General features: G+C 37.9%; 1 protein-coding gene across 4 annotated transcripts in view; it reads left to right on the plus strand.

Moving 5' to 3' along the window:
• Positions 1 to 986: 986 nt before the first annotated feature.
• igfn1.1 (immunoglobulin like and fibronectin type III domain containing 1, tandem duplicate 1) overlaps positions 987 to 16878 on the plus strand; it is a 26236-nt gene continuing 10344 nt past the window's right edge. The window contains exons 1-13 of one of the 4 annotated variants that reach the window (XM_079241817.1): positions 987 to 1157; positions 5446 to 5532; positions 11228 to 11347; positions 11704 to 11846; positions 11963 to 12062; positions 12212 to 12256; positions 13040 to 13073; positions 13198 to 13381; positions 13503 to 13616; positions 13701 to 13869; positions 14030 to 14302; positions 14384 to 15325; positions 15670 to 15771. In XM_079241817.1, the coding sequence (XP_079097943.1) occupies positions 5484 to 5532; positions 11228 to 11347; positions 11704 to 11846; positions 11963 to 12062; positions 12212 to 12256; positions 13040 to 13073; positions 13198 to 13381; positions 13503 to 13616; positions 13701 to 13869; positions 14030 to 14302; positions 14384 to 15325; positions 15670 to 15771 (2275 nt within the window). In that variant the 5' untranslated portion in view covers positions 987 to 1157; positions 5446 to 5483. The other 3 variants (XM_079241814.1, XM_079241816.1, XM_079241815.1) reach the window with 3 other exon arrangements.

Genomic DNA, 16878 nt, shown 5'->3' on the forward strand with positions numbered 1-16878 from the left:
AATAAAATGGTTATGTGCTTTTTATAGCATCTTCTATCATACTGTACACAGTGCATTTCGGGTCAGGATTTTGTTTAGTTGGGAGTAGCTAATGCTTGTAAATACTCGATCAGGTTTCAGATCTTCATAGGAACACAATAAACTCCCGACAGCTGCATTCAGGCCGGCGTTGCAGTTGATGGGAGGGGGACAATGTAAAACAGCCACAGCCAACTTCATTTCTTTATCTAAGCCTCGGTGTTAGCTGCCAAGTCTTTCTTCCTCTCAAAATAATACAATACACTGCAACAGTGTGCAATAAATAACAAGGGACAAAAGTATGTCCGATGCTGCCTTCAACCCTGATATTAGATGTGGATCTAAGCATTGTTTACACACAGAATGACATTTAGACCTGTTGTTCACTTATTACGAGATTCATAAGCCTCTTAGTTCTGCTGTAAATATTTTCAATAGAACATTATCATGATTATTTCCACTCCAGTTTGTGAAATCAATACTAGCTGCAGAGAAATTCCTTATTTTGTTAATTGAATTTGACAGCATGGAAATTACTGCCCTAGTCATCAAAAGCTGATTACCTCTTCTAAATGCCATAACCAAATGAGCTGATAGTTATGTATGTCTTACATGCTTGGATGTAGTATAAATAAAACACAAATGGGTTCTTTGGTCTAAAAACAATAAAAACAATCACGGTGTTACATGAAATGTTAACATTTACAACATGGAGTTTGTGATCTAGTCCAGATAGTCACCAGTGATTCAGCCTCGAACATGAGAACAGATATATATCTTGATCCCAGACTTGCAAACGACTTCATCAAACCTTCTTCCTCATTTGTGTCACTTTATCTGGTTTGTGACAACAAACGATCCTTTAAGAGGTTTCTAACCTGCTGTCTGACCCACCCTTCGTAGTCACCCCCCTGCTTCACCGCCCACTCAACATCCAATGTCTTTGGAGCCATCACTAATACAAAAAAGCCTAAACAGCTTTTGGCAGTCACTGGGTCTGAGCAGTAGAGGAGCATCAAGCACAGACTTGCACACTGCTGGAAGGATCTATTACATTGAAAAAATTAGGAGAAGGCATAGTGTGACCAGACTGCTGTCTGAAAGGGAAGAGAGCTGAAAGTACTGAGGACTGAAAGCAGGTAGGTGGCCCTCAAAATGAGGGCTGGATGAGAAAATGTACCGAGTAGAGCAGAGAAGAAAAACAAATTACAGTGAAGCTGTTTTATATTCATACCTGCTAACCATGATTTAGACAAATGCAATTATAGAAATGTTGGTACTTTATAAACAGGTGCACACAAGTGCAGTAAAAGAAAAAAAAAACTAAGTTATGCATGTGCTTGAGTTTAACGTGGTTTTCTATTTGAACATGTGTTTGTTGTCCCACAAGAGTACAAACATTAATTGCAGAAGATAGCATTTTTATTTGCTATCCAATATCACTTTCTCAAATTACAAAGTTCATTGCTACATTTATAATTCATGTTTAGGTAAAACATATTATCAGATTTAGTTACGTACAGGTCAGAGATTTGGTATTCGTGCATAAAATCACCTTTGCAAGGCATGCAGGCTTCTCAGTTTGAATTTCACAGTTTTAAATCTGGGACACTGAATCACAGCAGTATGGCCAGAGCTGTGAGGTTGTCAGGTGATGACTAACTTTAGATGAAGGTATCAAATCGATATGCAACCTGAGATTCAGGGACCTGTAAGGAGGGAGTGAGTCGTAGATTGGCAGACAATCAATTTCTTTCTATATTAAAGAACTCTGCAGAGCTGCAGTTGCTGATGTCCCCTCTGCCCCTCTTTACCTTCTGCACCTTGTCCAGAGCATTGTTATGAGAGTTAACAGCCACTGTCTTTGATGGAAAAACCCAAACTGAAAGGTGGAGAAAATTGTTCACAACAAACAACCAGTTTGCTTTTAATCTAAGCGCATTTTACTTCGTGTCGTTATGAATGATAACTGCACCACCTTGTCGGCTCTGTAAAAGAATTTGAACAAACTGGGAAGTTCATGTAGCACCACAAGTTCTCATTTGACACCAAAAGACCATGTCATCAAGCCCAGTTTTGTGTGATTTATGCTGCTGAAGCCGCTTTCTTGTCTTGTTCGCTCAGCTGCAATCACTGACGTGTGGAAAAATGCAGTGAGGGTCATTTGAGAAGCAACCAGATGCCATTTCCAGACTGTGTGGTCAAGGGTGCACTCATCTGCAGGGTGGGGTGGAGGATTCCCTGAAACATGTCACGTACCACTTCGGCAATAAACATTTTCTGGTTGGGTGTTGTTCAAAACCTTCTGGGCCTTTTCCGAAGATTTCTCCTTAAGTGCTGCATATTCTGTTATACGGAAAGGTTTTAGTTAAAAAAAAAAAAAAAAAAAAGCAATCAGCTCAAGCAGTTTAATCACATATCAAAACCATCAACTTACCACATTTACATTGGTGTTATTATTTTCTTTCCTTGGAAGAAAATATAATTGAAAGTATATTAGAGTGTTCAGAAACAAATGAAGCAAACATCTGCAAAGTAAAAAGCTGTCTACATGCAGATTGCCCAATCTCTTGTTTTAATCTTGATGGCTTGTCATGGTGCCTGCAGTGACAACATGCCTGGCTGCTTATACACGAGCCAAATGAAATGAGGGCACCTTTTTTTTTTTTTTTTTTTTTTTTGGTTTTGCTTACATGTGTATTTACTGAAATATACACTGCAGCAAAAAAAAAAAAACGTTTAAATCTGAGTGACTGAAGCAGATGTTCAGAGTGTATTGAAAAGCTATTTAGCCAACAGCTTCCCTCCCCCACAACTCCCAATTCATTAAAGTACGACAGCCACATCCAAACATACATCTCTATGTGTAATATGCTAAAACAACAGAGCTATTCACCATTCAGAATCTCCTGCCAATAAACCCTAACCTGCAGGCTGTTTAGCATTTTCCATATGTGTCATGAAGTTCATTTTCAAGATGCACTAAGAGCCAAGATTCCTGCCAAAGTCTGAACATGTACTGGAGCTAGAACACAGCTAAAGATAAACACTTTTCAAAGACTGCAGGTTTTCTTTTCAGGTAGACATGCAGACTGTAAATATTCATAATCTTTGGAGAAATATGGAGCATTCAAAGGTTAATCTTTGGTCTGAGTTTAGAAAGCATTGTACTTTCTTTGAGCAAGATTTAGCAAACAACAGGGGTATTTGTCCTGCAGTAAATCCCTCAATGCAATTAACAGAGGGTGCATATCGAGCACACTCATCAGCAAATGTGATTCCCTTTTGTTTTCACATCATTATTATTAAAAGATGGGAAAATATAGCAGCAGAAAGTCAGTCATTATCTAAGAATTGGAAAACATGTCTAAAAGCATCAATAAAAATCCTGTTTTTGACTGTTTAAGGTGGTAAAAGAAATTAATATCAACTAACAGGAATGGTGTCTTTAATTTTTAGCAATGAAAAACAAAACATGTTGTTAATCAGGCTGACAGTACTCAAACAAGACTCACCTCTGATCCCCTGAAAAGCTATGTTCAGCTACAAACTCATAATGACAATAAGATTAATTTCAATAAGATGTAACCACACCTACTTTAAATCCCTGTCCAATGGGGAGGTTAAGACCTGTTAACATGAGAGTCTTTAGGTCAAGTTTTACAAGAACAAAAAATAGTGATGAGGTAAAGAGTTCATATGACCTTTGATAACTATGCAGAGTTGTGACTCATATAACAGTTAAGTGTCACATGAGTCAGTTATTGGGCATCAAGAGTGTCGGTGACCATTTTGGTTCAGTCATTATTCTAGTTAAATCAGAAACCAACCAATACAAATGTCAAGCCAGATATGTGATCCAATGTTATAATTTTATATTGATATTTGAAGCAGTAGCACTTAACCACACTGCATTTTGTTTCTGATATTTTGACCATTTACAAAAGATGAAGTCCAGTTCCAGCACAATTCATCATCAGCCTCTCCATCCAACAATCAGTGTTACAGGTAGTAAGAGGCAGTGCAGCTCCAGGACAGTTTTGTTGGACCAGCACAAATCACCACTACTACAACCCCAATGCCAAATACATATTGTATACTGTATAGGAGCACTAGGTGGCCCAATGGTTTCACAGATCCAACATGACCAGCCAGCCAGGTCATTGCCACTTTGGTCTTTCAAATTTCCTGTCTACATCTTCATTGCTTTCTTTATTTATTAATTATTATTATTATTATAAGTACTTACTAATGAACGTTTATTATTTTGGTGACTGCATCAAAAATAAAATCTGTTGTTGAACAAATAAATGTACATTTTAAACAAGTAAATTTAAACTGGCAAGAGTGGTTCAAATTCTGTAAGATCGCTTTGTCCTCTTTACAAGGATTTGAGTTAAATGACAAAAACTACACCTTATCTTTGTGCACAAAGTGCCATCAAAAGAGTTTAACCATTTCTGATATCAGGAATGTTATCCATTAAACATTCTCAGTCCAAAATGCACCCTGAGGTGAAACAGCCTCAAATGTAAAAGCTGATGTTATGAAAACAAGTTTTGGCGGTTCGAGTCAGAGGAATTCCTCTAACAGGAAATAACAGAAACTAAAATGTTTCACCCTGATCTCAGCATCATTGAGTCAGTTTGGATTTCCATAGAGAGACTCAACAGAGACAGCCTACATCCACAGAACTCTGCCGAAGCCTGCAGGACTCCGGAAACAATATAACTCCCAAGTGATGGTGGTAAACTGGTGCTGCTTAAAAGGCAAAGGGTGGAAACAGTAATTAAGTTTGTAGTTCAGGTTTTGCCTTGTACCTACTGCCTTTAATAAAAATGTTATTACTCCTGCAAGTGTCCTCCACTTCCTTTCAGTGCCTTACTTTATGTGCAGTGCTTTATATTTGTCAAGCTGAACTATAAACTGTACTGAGTTGCTTGGCCAAGGCAGTGGCACCCTGTGCAGTATTTCAGAACTAAGCTCAACTCTTCCTCCTGTTGATATAAGGCTTCAGCGAGATCTTTGCTTAATTATCACATGCCTTCAAAGGATTCTTAAGATAGGAATTTAGATCAACCCTTTAGGCCAACCCTTAATGTAAATGAGACTGGTTGCTGCCTCTCGCCGACCAGTAAGAGAACTGCAGCAGCTAAGAGAAGCTGTGCAACTAAAAAAAGCCATATGAGTCATTTAGAGCTGCTCATATTCCTCCAAAAGTTTTAAATATAACTCAGTGAGAAGATTTGAGTGGCACCTGCTTAAATTTTCACAAAGAGAATGAGCAAATATAAGCACAACAATCCCAAAGTTTTCAATGGTTTCATCTCAAACACTGAGGAAAATGTCAGCGACGCATATTTGAAGTGCGAAAGGTTTTTTTTATCTTTTATCCTTCATGTTTTGTTTTTTTTTCCTTCCGTGCAGAGCCCCTCTGAGTCAGCGGAGCTCAGGAGGAAATAAGGATGTGGAAGAGGACAAAGGTGACCGATCAAACTGCCGCAGGGCAGGCGGGTAAGTGCAGAAGTCACTCAAAGGTCGGTATTCCAGCTGTCTCTACCTGCATTTTCTTTTCTCCCAGAAATGATCAGCAACAAGATACCTTTGTACTTCTGTTCACAACTAAATCCTGTATAAAATGAAGAGTCATGTACTGTTGCATCCAAGACATACAAACCTGCAAGACTTGGAAACACTCTGCAAAACTGGCACGACAGAGATGACATAACAGTTTTGTTGTTACAAGAGAACATGAGCTTTGAAGATACGGAAGGCAACTGAATATTGCTGCTTCAAGCTGAGAGATGAACATTTCTGATGACACAAAATCAAGAACAGCATCAGAGCAGCAAGTGGAAAAAGCCCAAAGATTACGAGTTTTCACATCATAAGGAAGCCTGATCACTAGATGTAGTCTCTCAGTGTGGGAGTAAAGAAACAAATGCATCTTGTCAAAACGCTTTTATCTTTTTTTTTTTTTCACTTAAAGAAGAAGAAGAGAAAACACCTTACTTGTACTTGAATTTGAATGTTGGGACTAAGGTTGGGACGTTTTTTCCCCCGAAAGCCAGAATCATGAAGATGTTGGTCAGAGAAATGACCCGAAGCAAAGAAGCCTGAAGACGGGATCCAAAATATGCTGAAATCACCAAACAAAAGCATGCTGGGAAAAATGTTTTCTTTCTGATCAAACTCAAAGAAAAACAACTGAAAGTTCAAAGCATTGCTGACATCCATCTGGTGGTAGTAAGAGGGTCACAGCAACACACACTTTGAAAATAAAGTGACATTCTTGTTTTAATAGAAGATCTAATTAAGGCTTATTTTTAATTCATTTCCTGCAAATTGCTCCCCCACAAGTATTTTCTCAATTTCTCTCAAGCACTGCGCAGGAATCATCCTGAGATGTCTGCCATGAGAAAATGCGTAAGCAAGCTATGTGTTAAGTCTAATCAACAGTTGCACAGCACAACTCTCCCCATGCTGCTGCAACATCACACTGCTAACATGTTGTATTACATGTTGTCTCTCTTTAACCTTTTTTTGTTGCGTAATGTGTGTCTGAACATTCTGGTGAGCCGACATTGTGTCTGTGTTGTTTGTCCCATTTCTGGGTAATGTGTTATATTTTGTGGTGTTCTGTGTTTATTATGTGTTCATAATCCTGTCGAAGTTCCAACCTGCCATGGTGCTTTAGTCAGGATTAAATATTTACCTGTCCTGTGCCCTCTCCCGCTGTCACGTTACATGTTAAGTCGACGGTTCTGAGGGAGCTCACTCCGACAAAACAAAGGTATGCGAGAAAAGGAAACCGAATCACAAACGGTTCACCTTCTGTAAATGCATGACTCCATGTTGGATGAGTTGCATGTATGATGTGCTCTTCATCATGTCTTGAAAGGTGTCATCCAAAGTGGATGATAAAACTTTCAGTGTCACAACAGATGCACTTCATTGTGACATTTCCATCAACCCTCCATGCTTTTTGAACACCAGTTACATATTGTTGCTCGAGGGCACTCTGATTGTCACATGTCTACTTGGCTTGTAATTCAAAGGGAAAATGCCACTTTTTACACATAAGTTTAAACGTCAACTAGCTCTGTATAAGATGTGGATACAGCTCAGTCTCAATGTGGACAGTATTTACAGTATCTAACCGATGCAACTGGAACCCAGTACAACCTTAGAATTGCAGAGATTTTAGAGCTTATACATAAAACTTACATGTAAATGAGCAAGTTCAAATTTTCAACTTGGTACAATTTTAATAAAAAATAATGTTAAAAATTCTAGTAGAGTACTAAAATACAGTCTTATATTATCTCAAATTTATTTATCTCAGATTTGAACTTTTATTCTTCTTTTACTTTTCCAGATATAACATGTCAATTTCTAGAAGCTAAAACTGCTCGGAGAACCATGTGTTGTAAGCCTAACTCAGCAGGAAACCTCAATATACTCAGCAGCAATGACACAGATGACAATAGAAAACCATAAGCCTTGCCCAAATGTTGATTTTGTTTGCTCTTTCTTGTCACGATTGGTGTGGAGATGAGGGCCCAAATCCAGGAGACGGGAAGCAAGGATGCAGAAATTATACGTGATTTTAATTTCGATGAACAAAAGTGAGGGCAGAACTAACAGAATGAACTAGCCACTGACAACGCAAACCAACACAGAAACAGAAACTAGAAGCAGGTGAAACAAATCAGAAAATCAAACCAGATGAACTAATGAACAGGAACCTAGACATGAGAGAACTAAACAAGGAAAACTAAAAACCAGAACTAAGGAGAAACACAAAATAGATCATGACATTTCTAACTCTTACAACTTGTCAGAGGTCCAGAACAACATTAGTACACAATACCTGAACGAGATGAAACTTGTCCATAATCTGCACAAATGAAATTAACATGGAATGAAATGAGAAAACTTCAGTGAAAACTTTGCTATAAACCTAAAGAATCATATTCTGTGACTAATTCACCTTGAGCACAGGTGTGTGTTTTACCGAGCAGGTATGACGAACCATGTCCTGAAATCCTGACACGGCAAATCGGTTTGAAAAACAACCGATCATAGATCAGTTCTGTGTTGTAAGAATATTAAATGTGAATATTAAAGAATTAAATGTGGTTATGCTGAATAAAAAAGCAATGACTAGTTCAGTTAAAATACCACAAACATACTTGTAAACATTCTTCACACTCTATTCAGATCACAACTTAATCATCTAAATATGCCAAGATGTCATGGTGACAGATAAATTTAGTATCTTAGCATAATAGGACTTGCTGGTTTAGGTAATGTTTAAACTAAAACAATTATTAAAAAATAAAATAAAATAAAGTTAGAATAAAAATAGATTTTTAAAAAAGGGGGTTTCTGTTTTGTTTGAGTATCAGGCATAATGGGAGTCACACCAGCCTCCACAGAGGACCTCTTTACACTTATACCTTCAGCGAAAGTCTTTAGAAGATACCTTTAAAGGAAGCTAAAAGATGGGAACTGGTTCCCTCAGTTTCAGCTATGATGACTTAATCCCCATCAACCATTCTGGCACAAACATCTTTAACTCTTATGTTCAAGTTCTTGAAAATGATAAGGCAATATCTATTTTTAAAATAATTACACATACACATCAACTTGAAGTAATCTCCATCTCCATCACTCAGGAATATATTAATGGGATGCTAATTGTGACAGAAATATCCATCAGCATCTTTGCTGTGGAAGACGTCATGTTTTCCTTACATCCACTCCATTAATGTATGATAAATATTTCGCTGCAGGGAAACTAACAAATGGACAGTTTTCAGGTATCAGGCAGCTCAGCAGGAGCAGCAAAGAAACCTCAGGGCTTGTCAAGTTTCTCCCTCACCGTTATGAAACGCATAGATTTTACTAAACCTGTTTTCACCATCCCAAACTCACTACTCTGACACTAAAATATACAGCGGTTAGTTAAAGTGTCTGTTTTCAAGCTTTCTAACTAATAAAATCACATAATCGAATAAACAATTAAAAGACAGAGAGAAAAAGCAAAGCAGAGAACAACAGAATATCAGCACTTCACTTTTAGCTTTAAAGGTGGACACAGTTGCGGACGATTGTTGCAAACATACAAAACACATTATAACATTATGCATCTCTATACCAATATTAAAGAAAAATCATTCTGTGAAGAAGAAAATATTATCTGTCTGGGTTCTAAATACAGAAATGAAATCCCTGTTTTATAATGCTAAAACATTAAATGAGATGTAGAAACAAAATTAAACATTCATTTCAGGTAGGAAAAAAAGTTTTAAGCCAAAACATAAAGCTTAGTCCTGTTTAAAAGAAAAAAAACTGTTTAGCAGGCATCAAAAACCAGACTTAGTGTTCCAGTGTAGAGGCATTACAAACATGACAGGAGCAGTTAAATTATTTTTCGCCTGAGGACTTTTTGAAAAACCTTGTGCCCTGCAGAGAAAGGAAGTTAACTCATCTTACAGCTATGACCAAAAATTTTCTGAAAGCTTCTGTTTAGAAAAATTTGCTCCAATATAACCAATAAAATATGCACATGTAACATACATTCATTTAAAACTGTTCATTACAAAATATGTCCGAGACCACAACGATGCTCATAAATATTCGTTTTGCAAATACTGATTTAATGCCAATTGTAAATAAATAAACTACTTTTGGCGTACAACCCAATAAATCCTGGATTAAACTGCTGCTCTATATTTAAAGGCTGATCTATATTTCTAAGCAAACATTACTTTTAATGGTGTCAGCATCACTTTTGTGAACACCAACCTTCTCAACAGAAGTAATGTTATCACCACTCTGCTACATACAGCAAAACTGCTCCATACCTCCCAATGCAATCAATTTACCTGCAGCATGCTTTAGACTGCAAAACGCTGAGGCTTTTTGCTCATATATTCTAATACTACCAACTATATAGTTAATATTCTGCCTGCTGCGGGTTTTTCATTCCATGTGAAAATAATTAAGGACCAGGGATTTCCAGGACTAGTCATACGTCTGTGATCAGCATTCCGTGACGTTGACCTCGAGGTTGCTGAGAGATAGACCTATGTTTGGTACTCCAGAGGGTTCTCAGTCCAAAGCACTATGATTATGAGCATCACTGTGCATGCACATTCTAAGTAAAGAAGCTTATGGATGAAGGTTTACTTCGAACATGTTAGCATATTACATGAAATTGTTGCATATGACATAGAAGACGCAAATAACACAATCGACAAAGACCTGCACTTATGACAAATACGGAAACAGCAATGAAACTTCCTCAGTATGACTGCTTTAATATTCTAGTCCACATCCCCATCTAAATGACATATAAAGTCTAAATATGTAAACATGAAGTCATTGGCAGCCAGCCATCGTTATAGCAACCGTCTTTGGCAGCCAGTGAGTTAATGTGTTTGCCAGTCTGTTGGCTGTAAAGCTGAAATAAACAAAGTACTTAAACACTCCCTAATCCAAAAAGAATCTGTGCAGTTCTTTTAAACAGTTTCTGGTTTTACCCAACTAAATACAAAACTAAGTATAAAAAAAAATAAATAATTGAAGGAAATGTGTTCGGTGTTGGGTCAGGGCAAAGCCAACACACAGGAGAGGCAGAGTAGGTGGGAATGGAAATCAGCTGAAGTTGTTCCTGTAAAAATACAGTGGGAATTTTACAAACCATCAAAACAAGCTAAAAAAAAAAACTACTTACTGGGTCAAACAATCCTAACTTTTCACTTTACTTCACAACTGAGCTGGATGAGAAAGGAATATTAATTTGGTTTTAAGAAAAAAACAAGAAAAACTAAACATTCCTGTTAATAGTCACAGCATCGGACGTGGGTTGACAGTTCTTATCTGGTACAGTGGCATTTTCACATCATTAAATGCTCTTTCTTCATAGAAATACTTTATACATATAACTGGGTTTTCCATTTGCTTCTTTTTTAAGTAAATCTGAATTTAGACTTGGTTACTCTTTCTTTAATAACGATTTAATGAGGTGGCTCATAAGGAACTGAATTACTGGACTGAATTTTCATGTTTTAAGTGACCACACAATTTAATTCTGCATTCTTTAATGTTTTTGCTCACTCTATATCATGTCTATTAAGAATACACGTTTGCCTACAGATTTAAAGCTTTTCCCTTTTTTAACCTGCTCTGGTTTGAATAGGCATCAAGAAGAAGTCAAAGGTGCCCGGTGTCATGATAACACAGTTTATGGAGGAACTTCCAGAAGGAAAGACCACTCCGGATTTCACACGAAAACCCATCGCGCTTACTATTCAAGAGGGTACGTTTTCATCTGTCTATGCATCAGAATCTAAATGAGAATAAATCTGGATCTTATTCTCAAACTTGTATGCTTCAAAGGTCTTTGAAAATAATGTGCAAACGACTCATGTTGTTTGATAAAATACAACATTGTGTTAAAATGTTATTCCAGTCACATGAATTGAGAATAAATATATTAAATAATTCTATTCAAATTGTCACATTACATACATTACTACAATTTTTTGAGTTCTTATCTTTTTTTTAAATTGAAATAAATATATTATAGAGTTAGAGATGTATTGACTGTGAAGGATTGTGTCATCTATCTGAAGGATTTTTTTTATCACAAATAAGAAATTTCCTTTGTTGTAGGTAAATATGCACTCTTTAAAGCCATAGTGGTTGGCGAGCCAACGCCCACTGTAACATGGAACAGAGCAAATGGTGAAATTATTTTTCACCCTTCACTGTGTGAGCAAAAATACGATGAAGCATCTCATGAACATACTCTGGAGGTAAGTTTCACAAAAGCACAAAATGCAAAAAGTGGCTTTAAGTAATAAATAGACAGCAATATAAAGACAGTATAGAATTATGACAATAAAACTGCAATAACTCTATTTTTCATTAGTTTCCCAAGGTGGCTCCAGAGGATGCCGACACCTACAAGTGTTATGCAACAAATGAATATGGAAAAGCTGTTTGCACTGTTGTCCTAAATGTTATTGAGGGTAGGATTTCTATCATTACCTGAATCATTGTCTGTCTCAAGTGTGGATGATAACAGTTACATGAATCTTCCTTATAAATCAGTGTGTTTATGTTGAGCTGGGTCTGAATAAAAACAAAAACTGACATTTTTATAACTGACTGTTCACAGTTGGGTTCTCTAAAGCAAAAGAACTTCAAAAGATACAATCAGAAGGTAAGTTTTCTTCTTAAAATATGACTCAAAACCTACTGAAAAATATTTATGTGATTAAAAACACAGTTATCGATTTATTGAAAAGTTTGTAAACTGTTGATTTCAAAGATGAAAAGAACTTGGGTACTTTTTTCAAGGCCCTGTTTACACTACAATGCTGAATGTAAAACGGAAAAGTTTTCTCGCATTCTGGCCTCTTGTTTGCTCAGTTGCACAGTTTTGGGTGGATAAGACAAAGTGAAATTTTCTTGCAACGCAAGGCGAGTCCTGTCCTTGTAAACAAATTGAAATCTTTGGACCCTGTTTAACATCTGAAAAATACAACAATGGTGGATTTATACATTATGTTTGCGCAACTGCATATTTTTGATTCATTTGGTCTGGTGAAGCAAAACTTGATGGAACATTTACGCCTTAAAAGAAGGAGCATACGTTACATGTGCCAAATATTTAGCAGTTAGCATGCAACACTTCTGTTGATGTGTCATCAGAGTTTTACTGCCCACTAGAGGCCTGGCATGTGCACTACATAATTTCTTTTCCTGTGCGTTTTCCCTTGCAGATGGAGATAGTTGTAATTTCACCGTAAGATCTTGCTGCTTGCGCTAAAACTTTTTCCCCTTTTTTTTATTTCACTTTGATATTTTCTTCATTGATGCCATTTCTAAAATGAATCTATTTTTATATAATGAAGCAACAAAAGCCCTATTCCTTTGAGTACAAACAACCCTGAACATAAATATTTATTTACTGTTTTTCCTTGTTTTATTTATTGTTCCTCAGATGCAACAGAATTAAGAAAAAAACTTAAAACACGGTGAGTAAACCACTGCAAAGACATGTTTGAAGGAAACCTTTAACAGCATTCCAGTGCATCCAGTGTGACATCTGATTAAACCAGCAGTTCATTCAGTGAATCATTAGAGTTTCTGACTTTACAGTAATCCAGATGGAACACGTGAGCACAAGCCAATGGAAACAGAGGAGAAGGTCTGGGAAATCCTTCTGAGTGCAGACAAGAAAGACTATGAGAAGATCTGTGTGGAGTATGGTATTACTGACTTCCGCGGGATGCTGAAAAGACTTACTGAAATGAAAAAAGAGCGGGAGGAAGAGATTGCCCAGGTATGGCCAAACGATTTGTGCTTCTGTTATGACGAGTCTCCGACACTCTTCAGCACTTCCTCCTGCTGTTCTGTTGTGTTACAGTACTTTAAGTGTCTTCACATGTCTGTTTCTGCATTAGTTCATCACACACATCAGGACACTCAAACCTATTGAGGTGAAAGATGACGACTGTGCAACAATTGAGCTTGACATAGACCTGAAAGATCCGGCAAGCAAAATTTTTTTGTACAAGGTGAGGAAAAAGCCATTTATAAAGAAGAAAAAGTACATCTTGTTCCTTTACAAAAAAGAAATTATATGCCCCCGATTTCTGCAGGATGGTGTAATGGTTCCATTCACCAAAGAGGAGGGTGAATCAATGAAGCATAGTTTGAAACAAGTAGGAAAAAAATATGTTTTTACAATTAAAAACCTGGGTAAAGGAGATGCTGGACTCTACTCGGTGGATGTTGAGGGAGTTAATGTATTCTCTACAGATTTTAAAGGTATGTCTTTTTACACAGATTAGCTCTAAATCATTTAGGTACTATTTTTAAATATGGTGAACTTGAATGCCATGGCATTTTTTTTTTCTAGAAGATTTAGAATGTGTAGGATGGATAAAAGACTTAAACATGTCTCTTGTGTCATTTTAAAACCCTGCAGTTCCTGAAGTGGACTTTGCCGTTAAAATAAAAGAGGTCAAGGCAGAGGAACGAGAGGATGCACTCTTTCAATGTGTCCTAACCGCACCAATGACTGATGTCAAATGGTATGGCAAAAATACTCTGCTGTCAAACAGCGAGAAACATGAAATAATAGTGTCTGACGATAACCTCATCCACAAGTTGATTGTGCGTGACTGCCTGCCTTTGGATGGTGGTATCTATGCTGCTGTGGCAGGAATCAAATCTTGCAATGCCTGGCTAATTGTGGAAGGTACGAAACTTTATTTATCTTAGAATGGAAGTCATTTAAAATTTGACTTTCTAACCACATTCATGATGTTATCCTTCATAGTTGACAAAGATCCTTCAAAAAAGACAAAGAAGGCAAGTCGCAAAACTACCATGGCTGGAGCAGGTGATGACGAAGAACTTTTGAAAATCGCAAAGGAACAGCAAGAAAAATATCAGAAAGAAATGGAAGAAAAAATGGAGGTAGCAAAGAAAGCTCAAATAGAGAAAGAAGTTGCAGCAGCAGCTGCTCGACTGGAGGAAGAAGCAGCTCGAAAAGCAGAAGCTGAGGCAAAAGCTGCAGCTAAGGCGGCTGCAAAGGCAAAGAGGGCCGCGGCTGGCAAGGATGGAGTTGCAAGGAAAACGAAGAAAAAAGCAGCTGCGGGTGCAGCAGGCTCGGCTGCAGGTGTTGGTGGTGCAGGTGGTGGCACTGGGGCCGGGGTTGAAGGCAGTGTTGCTGGTGGCACAGGTGGTGGTGCAGGTGCAGGTGGTGGTGCAGGTGCAGGTGGTGGTGCAGGTGCAGGTGGTGGTGCAGGTGGTGGTGCAGGTGCAGGTGCAGGTGGTGGTGCAGGCGCAGGTGGTGGTACAGGTGCAGGTGGTGGTGCGGGCGCAGGTGGTGGAGAGGGTGGGAGTGTTGCTGGAGTTGGAGCTGGAGTTAAAGGTGGTGTTGCAACCGGGGCTGCAGGTGGTGCTGGAGGAGCTGGAGGTGCTGGTGGAACTGGAGGAGTTGCAGGTGAAGATCTGGAAGAAGATTATGAAGATGATGAGGAGTATGATGACTCATTTGAGGATTCTGATGAAGAAATTGAGGGGGAAGGAGTGGAAGGAGAGGGAGGAAAGAGGGAAAGGGTAGGAGGAGGAAAGGGAGGGGAAGGAGGCGAGGGAGGAGAAGGAGCCGAGGGGGCAGAAGGAGGAGGTGAGGGAGAAGGAGGAGGAGAGGAAGGAAAAGGAGGGAAACGCAAGAAACGAGTGAGAGCTGGTCCACTGGTCCCAGATACAGTAATAGGTAAGAAATGTATTTATTCTTTGATGTGTGTTTACATAGTTGTTAATATGTTAACTGTCCTTCATGTTTGTTTGAAAACAACACAACATGTCAACAAAAGATCAGAGAGAATTCTTATCTCAGCCTTCATTTCTCTGCTCCAAACTTCACGATTCTCTCCGTTTCTAATCTCTTTGTCTTCTGAATCAACTTTGGAATTATTGTTGTTTCATTTTTAACATCTTCAGTCAAGAAAATCTTTTTTTTGTTAACTGAGCTTTTCTCTATTTGAACAAAATAAACACTGTTAAAGTTTAGTAAAAACATCAATTCTGCATGAAACTGCAATTTATCATTACTAATAGGAGATAACATTGATGAGGAAACTACAAATCTACAAGAAAAATCTCGGAAAAAGGGAAAACGTCCAAAAAGGGTCAATGTGGAGGTTGAAGAGCCTGTTGTTGGTAAGAGCTGTCAAAGGTTGCACGTTTGAGACGGTATACTGACAATGAAAGTCATTGAGAATGAAAATGACTTCGGGAAAGGAAACTGTGAACACTTCAGCTCAATTAACAGCTTCAGTTCAGCTTGATTAATATAACAAAGTAACAACAAAGTCATCTCAGAATAATGTGCATAAAAAGTCATTTAGTATGTGTAACACTGACCAAATTACACTGTCAACTATCAGCTCATCGGTGCTAAGCTGAGCCAACTGTAGATTAACAAACATTTCCCTGGGTGGGTGTGAATTCCATAAAGGTCTTGTTAAACCTCGGCAGCAGAGCTTCATCTTCCAGGATGTGTCGGAACACAAATTTAGAGTAGAGCTTTCCTCAAACTGCTTTTTGTGGGATCTGTATTTTCACCAAATAGGGCAGATGTAAACCTCGAGTCAATGTCTTACACTTCAACTCACACAATACACTCTTACAGGCCACAAAGAAAACAGGAAAACAGCTCAGTCTTGGATGCTTCTGTAAATTTCTCTGTCACACAGTCATTTTCAAGTTTTCTTAGTGACAAAGTTGCTCAGCTGGAAAAACGTAAGTGAAAACAATGTTCACTGGTGTGACTGATTCAGGTTTCAGGCCTCCAATCCAAAGTAGTATACAACTGATGGACCCTCCACCATGGAGGGGTTTTAAGTATTACCTCACTGTGCATAATCTCAGTTTGAGAAAACTTGTTTATTTCATTGGATTTTTTTGTGCTATACCTGAGAAACAGGTAAAGCATGTACATGCAGAACACTATTCTCTTCTTTCTAATCATTTACATAAATATAGATATTTGTCTATATTTGTGTTTGAGCATAATGTGTGTGCTCTTATGTGTAAACATGTTTGTCATGATGTTATCAATTACTTGCCTGATTTATGTAAAAGTTTGAGGGGTCTGCACATGGAAAAGGTGACAAACCAATATGCATTTGGGGTTATGCGCTGTACTTAATAACATGAAAATGATCACGACTCCAGTACAAGGAATCCAAATAACAAGAGATACTCACAAGGAAGGAGTTGGGCGTCATCTTTTCCACCACCCCAATCTTCTGCATTCAGATTCAT

Source organism: Telmatherina bonti (genome assembly GCF_933228915.1).
Source record: "Telmatherina bonti genome assembly, chromosome: 6".
Lineage (NCBI taxonomy): Eukaryota > Metazoa > Chordata > Actinopteri > Atheriniformes > Telmatherinidae > Telmatherina > Telmatherina bonti.